Source organism: Pelmatolapia mariae, linkage group LG3_W, assembly GCF_036321145.2.
Source record: "Pelmatolapia mariae isolate MD_Pm_ZW linkage group LG3_W, Pm_UMD_F_2, whole genome shotgun sequence".
Taxonomy (NCBI): Eukaryota; Metazoa; Chordata; class Actinopteri; order Cichliformes; family Cichlidae; genus Pelmatolapia; species Pelmatolapia mariae.
Genome location: NC_086229.1, coordinates 15070805 through 15081201, shown reverse-complemented (window position 1 = coordinate 15081201; position 10397 = coordinate 15070805). Strand labels below are relative to the sequence as shown.

General features: G+C 41.6%; 1 protein-coding gene across 1 annotated transcript; it reads right to left on the bottom strand.

Moving 5' to 3' along the window:
* Positions 1 to 6081: 6081 nt before the first annotated feature.
* LOC135932626 (uncharacterized) lies at positions 6082 to 7966 on the bottom strand. The gene is made up of 2 exons (XM_065470122.1): positions 7893 to 7966; positions 6082 to 6706 (listed from the first exon to the last, which is right to left on the bottom strand). Exons 1-2 carry the CDS (start codon positions 7964 to 7966, stop codon positions 6082 to 6084), a joined length of 699 nt encoding a protein of 232 aa, XP_065326194.1.
* Positions 7967 to 10397: the final 2431 nt, after the last annotated feature.

The following is a 10397-nucleotide window of genomic DNA, read 5'->3' as shown; positions in this document are numbered from 1 at the left end:
ATCTAGAGGTGACCGTGCGTTTGCCTTGGCTGCACCTGATTTGTAGACTTATTCTGTTTCTCTTTTATACATTTCTTTTATGCTTTTGTGCTTTTACCATGTTTTTATTTGATGTGCATTTCATTGCTATTTCTGTGTATTAGTGACATCGACCTGTTAGCATATTTTGTACTTTGTTTTGGTCTTGCAATATTTATGTTCTATTTTCTGCTTTTTTTTGTTAAGCACTTTGGTATACTGTTGTTTTTTAACTGTGCTCTATAAATAAAGTTGTATTGTAACAAATGTAATTTTAAAGTGTTTTGAGACACTTCTTCTTCTGTCTATGACAGTCTAACACAGCCCTCTGTCCCTGAGAGGTCTCCAGTCCTCCCCATCACCTTCATGGTAGACCACACCACATGCAGCAGATTAGATTTTGTCTGCCATACCACAATGATATGCCGTACCTTACTATGCTGCCCAGTGCAGCCTGGTAGTACAAAACCATTACTTTCGGATCAACTCCAAACCGCAGCACCAATCCGTCTGTCGATCTCCGGCTCCTTTCTCCCATCACTCGTGAACAAGACCCCGAGATACTTAAACTCCTCCACTTGGGGCAGGAACTCATCCCCGACCCGGAGTGGGCACTCCACCCTTTTCCGGCTGAGAACCATGGCCTCAGATTTGGAGGTGCTGATCCTCATTCCCGCTGCTTCACACTCGGCTGTGAACCGCTCCAGTGCGAGCTGGAGGCCCTCACCTGATGAAGCCAACAGAACCACATCATCCGCAAAAAGCAGAGATGAGATTCTGAGGCCACCGAAGTGAAAGCCCTCCGCCACTTGGCTGCGCCTAGAAATCCTGTCCATAAAAATTATGAACAGAACCGGTGACAAAGGGCAGCCCTGGCGGAGCCCATCACCCACCGGGAATGAGTGCGACTTATTGCCGGCAATGCGAACCAAACTCTTGCAACGGTTGTATAGGGATCGAATGGCCCGTAGCAATGGGCCACACACCCCATACTCCCGCAACACCTCCCACAGGACACCCCGAGGGACACGGTCGAATGCCTTCTCCAAGTCCACAAAACACATGTAGACTGGTTGGGCAAACTCCCATGCACCCTCAAGTATCCTTGAGAGGATAAAGAGCTGGTCCAGTGTTCCGCGACCAGGACGAAAACCGCATTGTTCCTCCTGTATCTGAGGTTCGACTAACGGACGAACTCTCCTTTCCAGCACCCTGGCATAGACTTTCCCAGGGAGGCTGAGGAGTGTGATCCCCCTGTAGTTGGAACACACCCTCCGGTCTCCCTTCTTAAAGATGGGGACCACCACCCTGGTCTGCCAGTCCAGGGGTACTGCCCCTGATCTCCACGCAACATTGTAGAGGCGTGTCAACCAGGACAGCCCTACAACGTCCAGAGCCTTCAGCAACTCGGGGCGGACCTCATCAACACCAGGGGCTCTGCCACCATGGAGTTGTTTAACTGTTTTTCTTTTATTTTTATAATGTCATTTTTGCAATGTTGAGCTTCATTTTGTATTGTATAAAGTTCTTCTTTAGTTTGTATGGAGCTTTGGTCCTTCCCCAGTACAACAATTGGTAGATTTAAGTAACATCAGCCTTCACCAATGGCTCTCTGACAGCAAATATGTTTTACTGTTAATAGTAAGAGTTAGATATCTGGATCAGTTGCAGGCCTGGTCTGGCCTGAATCTGTCATCCTTGTGTCTTCTGGATTCATCCTGCTGTGCAAGTGGAATCCAATAAAGACCCTGTTTGCTGTTCCATTACAGACCCTATCATACTTTTGGGCTCGGTGTTGCTGCTATCTGTGCAGATGCACTGAGATATATATATCTATGATATAGATGAAATATTATTAGTATAAAACAATGTGAGGATCAGGCTTTGCATTTTAGACACTGTACATTTTAGACTCCTGATTTAGAAACAAACAAAAAACAAAAGATAAAAACACAGTTAAAGGTTTCAAACTTAATCATGTCAGAGATCAGGGCAATAGAGTTTGATCTTTGGTACAGACAACTGGCTGTTCCTGTGTGTGAGTGTATTTGTATTTATTTATTCTGTTTTATTTGTCCTAATTTATTTCCTAACATCCTTCCTACCCCCTTGCCTGCTTCCTCTCCATTGGCTGTCCCCAGGTCTGTGTGTGTTTTCATAGTAAACATGAAGATGTCTGTACTGTGCCACGCTGGTTTGAAGAAAAGAATGAAAAAAGAATGCAAACAACTGCACTTACTGTGAATTTCATCCAGTTATATGTTCCCTATTCTTAACAGTTAATCTGCAATAAATATGTTATTTATAACATGTAAAGTCTGATAATTATAAATGAGGGATATAAAGTTTCCACAGTCACTGAATCTAAGCAAATGAACAAATCAGGAATCCAACAGTGCACAGGGATAATAAAAGACAAGGAAATGACAGAGGACAGAGACAAATGACCTGGCAAGGACAAAGACTAACTTCAGCTTTCAACTTTTATTTTTTTTATAGGGGTCATTGCACCGAATGGGTGCCATCTCCAACATGAAATAATATTTTTTATATAGTTTTTAAAACTGAATGTAGTAACATACATATCTAACTATTCTAAATGGGCTTTAGTCAATCACAGGAGATGTTATTACATTTTTATGAGTTTTTTTAAGCCAGGAATTCATGTGACATCTAAAAAAGCATGTAAGCAAGCAAGCATCAACTAATTTCATTGTTTTCCACACAAAAAAGGTCTTTTTTGATGGACTGGTTGATTATTTGCTAAAATAAGTGATATTTGTGACCAAAAAAATCCCTATATGTACGGTCAAGGTACTGGGTCTGAGGACCAGGGTTTGTATTTTCTGTTTTTGAATTCTTTCTGATTTTGTGTTATTTATTTTATACTCGTCTTTCTTGCAGTTTCAAGGATTTAGATTTTGTCTCTGTGCCTCCCTATGTTCCACGTGTCATGTCTAGTGTCCCCGATCCCTATGTTCATCTATCTGCTGTGCATGCCCAGTCAGTGCGTCTCCATGTTGCAGTGAGTTACTCTTGTCTCTGTGCTCCATGTTCTCTCGGTCTCCCCTGTCGTCACTGCCTCCTTGTCAAGTCTGCATCTCTGTGCCTGTCTTATGTTTCCTGTTTTACTTTGACAGTCTTGTGTCCTGGTTCAGAGTCTTCAGTTTTGCTTCCGCCCTGTCTCATTTCGTCAGATTGGTCCCAGCTGTGTTTCCCGCCTGTGTCCCATTGCCTCATCACTCTCTGGTGTGTTAAAGCCCTGTGTTTTCCTCTGTCCATTGTCACGTCATTATCCTGTGTTGCTGTGTGTTTCTGCAGAGCGCCACGTAATTCCTAGTTTCCTGAGTTTTGGTTGTTGGTGCTTTTTTGGCTATAGGTGCTGTCTGTTGATTGAATGTGAAATGCTTTGCATTAAAGCACTCACAGGTCACAATTAGTTTTGCTGTGCACTGGCAGCTGACGTCCCTGTATGTCAGTTCTCCTTGGGAAATGAGAACTGCCTGATGTGGCCTCAGTGGATGGAACTGATGGCCCATCTTTAGCCATCTCCTGAACTGCTTTCTCAACTGCTTCAAACAACTTGATTGCCATTTCTGCCTTTTCAGAGTCAAAGAGACTTTATTAATCCCAGAGGGAATCTGACTTGTCATAGCAGCTAATATACAACAAACACAAGCACTCATATAAAATTGTGCCACACAGTAAACAGTTCTGCAGCATCTGAAATTTCCCGTTGCTGACAAGACAGTTGGTGCTATTTCTGTGCTGTCCTCTTGAGGGTTCATCCCACACCATCCAGTGGACCCTTCTGTGGCTCGCCGTTTCATGTCCCAGCAGTGAATACTAGTTTGAACAGTTCAGTAGAAAACATAAAACAATTCCCTCTCTGTCTCTATTGAAAGCATCACTGCAAAAGTGGATTGTGAATGTGCCCTCTGCATGTAATTGAGCACTGGTGACAAGTGCTGCCAGATTGCTGGTGGGCCCTTAAGTCTTGATGGGGACACTGTGCAGAAGGACGTTGGATGGGAGGATGTATGTATATAAAGCACATCTGTGTGCTGGTGTGATGTTCTGAAGTGGACTGCTTGTATCTCTGTGCTATACAGTCAGGTCCATAAATATTGGGACATCGACACAATTCTAACATTTTTGGCTCCATACACCACCACAATGGATCCCAAACGAAACGAACAAGATGTGCTTTAACTGCAGACTGTCAGCTTTTATTTGAGGGTGTTTACATCCAAATCAGGTGAACAGTATAGGAATTATGACAGTTTGTATATGTGCCTCCCACTTCTCAAGGGACCAAAAGTAATGGGACAATTGGCTTCTCAGCTGTTCCATGGCCAGGTGTGTGTTATTCCCTCATTACCCCAATTACAATGAACAAATAAAAGGTCCACAGTTCATTTCAAGTGTGCTGTTTGCTTTTTGAACCTGTTGCTGTCAACTGCCAGGATGAGATCCAAAGAGCTGTCACTATCAGTGAAGCAAGCCATCAATAGGCTGAAAAAACAAAACAAACCCATCAGACAGAGAGCAAAAACATCAGGCGAGGCCAAAACAACTGTTTGGAACATTCTCACAAAGAAGGAACGCACTGGTGAGCTCAGCAACACCAAAAGACCCGGAAGACCACGGAAAACAACTGTGGTGGATGACCGAAGAATCCTTTCCCTGGTGAAGAAAACACCATTCACAACAGTTGGCCAGATCAAGAACACTCTCCAGGAGGTAGGTGTATGTCTGTCAAAGTCAACAATCAAGAGAAGACTCCACCAGTGTGAATACAGAGGGTTCACCACAAGATGTAAACCTTTGGTGAGCCCCAAAAACAGGAAGGCCAGATTAGAGTTTGCCAAATAACATCTAAAAAAGCCGTCGCAGTTCTGGAACAACATCCTATGGACAGACGAGACCAAGATCAACTTGTACCAGAGTGATGGGAAGAGAAGAGCATGGAGAAGGAAAGGAACTGCTCATGATCCTAAGCATACCACCTCATCAGTGAAGCATGATGGTGGAAGCGTCATGGCGTGGGCACGTGTGGCTGGTTCTCTTGTATTTATTGATGATGTGACTGCTGACAAAAGCAGCACGATGAATTCTGAAGTGTTTCGGGCAATATTATCTGTTTATATTCAGACAAATGCTTCAAAACTCATTGGACGGCGCTTCACAGTGCAGGTGGACAATGACCCAAAGCATACTGCAAAAGCAACCAAAGAGGTTTTGAAGGGAAAGAAGTGGACTGTTTTGCAATGGCCAAGTCAATCACCTGACCTGAATCCGATTGAGCATGCATTTCACTTACTGAAGACAAAACTGAAGGGAAAATGCCCCAAGAACAAGCAGGAACTGAAGACTGTTGCAGTAGAGGCCTGGCAGAGCATCACCAGGGATGAAACCCAGCGTCTGGTGATGTCTATGTGTTCCAGACATCACGCTGTGATTGACTGTAAAAGATTTGCAACCAAGTATTAAAAAGTAAAAGTTTGATTTATGGTTCTTATTCTGTCCCATTACTTTTGGTCCCTCAACAAGTGGGAGGCACATTTGCAAACTGTTGTAATTCCAACACCGTTCACCTGATTTGGACATATATACCCTCAAATAAAAGCTGACAGTCTGCAGTTAAAGCACATCTTGTTCATTTTATTTGGAATCCATTGTGGTGGTGTATGGACCAAAAATGTTAGAATTGTGTCGATGTCCCAATATTTATGGACCTGACTGTATTTTCAGAGCTCATTTTCAGAGGTCAACATGAATCAAGTCTTCATGTGCTTTCAAGCCTCGTCTCTTTTTTGATTGTTACTTTGGATGTTTTGCCACTGGGGTCATTCTTGTGCTCCTAATCCACTACTGCCTGCTGGAGATAAGTCACTTGACTCTCTGCATTAATAATAATAATAATAATACATTTTATTTGAGGGCGCCTTTCAGAAACCCAAGGTCACCTTACAAAAAACACAATAAAAGGAACAGTAGTCATACAATACATAAAATAAGTTAAAATTACAAAACAGAGCGTGACAACAGATAAAATCAGCATTAAAGCGAATAAGCCAGTTTAAACAGATGTGTTTTGAGCTGTGTCTTGAATACGGAGAGGGAGTCAATATTTCTTAGTGCAGGGGGAAGAGAGTTCCAGAGCCGGGGAGCAGAGCGACTGAAAGCTCTGTTCCCCATAGTAATAAGGTGTGAGGACGGAACAGTAAGATGAATAGCAGATGATGATCTGAGAAGGCGGGAAACAGTGGTGATATGGAGCAGGTCACACAAATATGAAGGAGCAGATTTATGGATACACTTGTAAGTAAGAAGTAAGATTTTAAAATTTATCCTGGCTTCTATGGGCAACCAGTGAAGCTGCTGAAGAACTGGGGTAATATGAGCACTTAACGGAGTACGGGTTATGATCCGAGCTGCAGAATTTTGAAGAAGTTGGAGTTTATGAAGGGACCTTTTAGGGAGACCAAATAGGAGGGAATTACAGTAATCAATACGGGATGTAATAAGACTATGGACAAGGATGGCAGCAGCATGAGGGGTAAGGAAGGGACGGAGTCGGTTAATATTACGTAAATGGAAGTAAGCAGACCGGGTTATGTAATTAATGTGAGACTGGAATGAAAGAGTATTATCAAGTATTATCAAGCATTGTACTGGATGGAGACTGGGAAGAGAGATGCTTGCACTCAGAACATTCTCCGTACATGCAGTTTGTTTTCTGGGTGATGGCTTTCACAAGATCATCCAGATCGACAGTGATCACTTTCAAGTGGTGAAGCTTCTGCACAACAACCCAGATTCTCATGCATTTTGCACATATATGTGTCCCAATAAGTCTCGAGGGGTAACAAGGTGCAGTTCAGTTTCTTTTTTTTCCTTGATATTATGCTGTGTCTTTCTCCACCTTTGCATTGACTTCATATCAGTATTTATTTATATCACGAAACTGAACATAAATCTCAACAACTCGAGTAATTTCAACTGTACAACTTAAAAATCAGGTAAATAGAGTAAAATCAACAAATATTCACATTAATAAATCATTTAATCCATTGACTCTACTCACTCCTGTAACTGGTACTCAGTCTACTCTTTATATGAGTAACAGGACTGAAAGTAATAGCAGTGAGTTTTTAGCATACAGTTTGCAATATAGCCACATGGCATCTTTGCTAGTATGAGGACAGTGAGCACAATCTAATGATTTTCCCCAACATTTTATTTTTAAAATAATCAAATAACAACTCAGATATAATTAAGGTAATGGGGCTGTATGTTGATATTCAGCCATAGTTAAAATATCAAATAAATGAGAAAACCTACTTTTGGTCTTTGCATGGCTTTTAAAAGATTCACCTTATGCAACTTCCTGTTGTGTAACAGGACTGGGTGAAAACCCAGGGACATGACTAAAGTGTATATTTAACAAAATTATTATAGGTTTCTATGGAAATATTCAAGATTCAAGACTCAAAGATTTATGCAAAGCGTAGAGCGGAAATGCAGTCACCACAAAATGCACAAAACCCAACATTTCTTTAGGATTGTATTCAATATGTTTCATTTTAAGATGTAATGAGGACAGGTGATAAATACTGTTTTTTTCAGTATTCAAGGCAGTTCTTATATTATTCCTTCACAACATATATCTTAAATTTTCAATCAGATCAATATGTGTGACATTTTGTTTAATAAGAAAATGTGTTTTACAGTTAATCTTCATCAGAATTTATAAATATAATTTCCAGGGGATGAAAATGGCAACCATTCGGTGGAATGACTCATTTAACATTTCAAAGTTTGGCACATTTAATTTAACGGGACGTTCGGCCGGTTTTCTGCGTGTTTACAGGAGGATGAAGCTGTTTCTGCTGTTCCTGCTCCTCATGAACACACTGACTCTGAGCGCTGTTTGAATGCACATTGTGAACCCGCGGTTTGATTCACACAGAGCGACTGTGTTTGTGAAAGTATGAGGGCTGGTGTGACAAAACCCACGACCGACACTACGTGACATTACTAACGTGTGGGGGCGGAGCCAAGTTGCCATAAAGCGCGCGGTGCGTTCCAGTACTTTATTTTAGGAGAGTTCCCAACTGAGGGAGGCACGTGACCCTGTGTTGCAGGTTAACTGTTAGATTTGTTTACAGACTCCACTCTGTGTGTTCATCGTGTGTGGATCCGCAGATTGGTCGTTTTCACGAGCGGTCTTCTCAGTCTGTCAGCGTGTCTGCGGTTTGACATGATTAATGACCTCGGCAAAAAGAAAGTCTCCAGCTCTGTAAATCCACACACTATCAATATTATCTTTAGACGGCAGAAAACACAGTCTGAGGGGGCTGTAGTGACGTGCTAAGAAACTAACTCAACTAATTAGAAACTAACTAATTAGAAATACACTTAATCAGCAGTGGTGATGTTTTATATTCCCCATAAGATCTGGGGACCTTGGAAAGGTGTAACGAAGGGCCAGAGAAGAGAGTGGCTGTTAGTGAATCATCCAGCAGGTCGGTGTTGAAGTGTTGAGTTTTAGATGAATCTGATTTTGTCTTTCAGATCAGGGAAGGAATACAGAAGTCAGGAGGTGGAAAAAAAGCAAAAAGGCAAAATCCAAGCAGAGTTCAGTTAAAAGCTGTGGGGCACAAAGATTACAGGGCAGCAAACAGAGGCTTTGAGACATGTTGTAGACAAAGGTGGGTTGATTGCACACGGGCCTGTTATGTTGTAAACTGTTGGGCTGGGAAAAGGAGAGACTTGTGGTTAAATCACACCTTAATATTGCATAAAAGAGTGATGATCACATCATGTGAACATCTCAAATAAAACCTAATACAGGTACTGTTTCATGCCCACTTTAAACACAGTGACTGCAGGTCCTCCTACATGTGGTATGACTGTAGTTTATTGGCACGTTGTCACTGCAGATATTTTCACTGCTGCTTATTCTCTGGCTTATGCTAGTTTTGCCCCACTCGGGAAATAAGGGACTAGTTTTTGAGGATTGATTCATAACTCCGGGAGAGAAACAAAGACTTCAATGATGCTGTTCTAGGCTGTCAGTGCTGTGACAGGTCTATGGGAGAGTGCAGCCTGTCCACCCATTTTAAATTTCATTTCAATTCAATTTAATTTTATTTATATATCAAATCACAACAGCAGTCACCTCAAGGCGCTTTATATTGTACAGTAGATCGTACAATAATAGATACAGAGAAAAACCCAACAATCATATGACCCCCTATGAGCAAGCACTTTGGCAACAGTGAGAAGGAAAAACTCCCTTTTAACAGGAAGAAACCTCCAGCAGAACCAGGCTCAGGGAGGGGCGGGGCCATCTGCTGCGACTGGTTGGGGTGGGAGAAGGAAAACAGGATAAAGACATGCTGTGGAAGAGAGACAGAGATTAATAACAGATATGATTCAATGCAGAGAGGTCTATTAACACATAGTGAGTGAGAAAGGTGACTGGAAAGGAAAAACTCCTCGTGTGTCATAGTGGTCTGATCAGACAATATATTTACCCTTCTGTGCCATTTCATGTTTATGTCAGTTATATTTCTTTGTGCAGTCATTTGGTTTGTTAAGTTTGCAGTTTTTTGCCTGAGTTCAGTTTTGTTTCTTTGACATTTTTTATGAGCTTAACATTAATTACTTTTGTAAATATAATATTTGGGTTAAATGAATGAAAACTCTGTTTTTCTAATACTTCTTGTGACTCCTTCTGCTTTTTCAACTTGGTTCATCACACAGCCCTAAATATTTGTTTAATGTCCTGGTCAAATATTACTCCAAGGTGTTACTGGAGGCCAAGGTAATGCCATCCAGAGCAAGTATCTGGTTAGATACCATATTTCTAGGTATTTTAGGGCCAAGTATAATCAGCAGCATAAAGTTAGTTGGCACCCAGGTCTTTATATCAAGCTCTGCTGTGTTCAAGCTATTAATTACTGCGCGCAGGAGAGCCAAAACACACATCAAACATTAAAGTTCAGTTAACCTTGGGATGCCTCAGCTTCTCTTTTATATCCCCCACACTCAACTCTCTGCATCAGGAAGCTCCTGCCACTGGTCACCCTGGGAGTTTCGTCCTTCTACACCCTAACAGTTAGCAGATAACGTAGTGAAGCATCGCCAAGCAGTTTTCACAAGGTCATGCTGACACAAAATTTGACTCTGACTTTAAACACTGGTCACTTCAGGTGTTGCTCTGATATACAGGAAATGACATCACGGCTCAAACTCTTTGTCAGTAAACCATTTCTTTATTTTACATATAAAATTTTGGTTTAATTGTTGCAGGATTTCATTACACAAACAAGCTGAAAAAAAATCTGCAGAACACATGGATCAATGCA

Excerpts from the sequence above, each read along its gene's own strand:
- LOC135932626 (XM_065470122.1), bottom strand. The coding sequence starts at position 7,966 with ATGTGCATTCAAACAGCGCTCAGAGTCAGTGTGTTCATGAGGAGCAGG. Across the intron at positions 6,707-7,892 it reads AGAAACAGCTTCATCCTCCT|TCTCCATCCAGTACAATGCT; the intron begins GTAAACACGCAG and ends CTCTCTTCCCAG.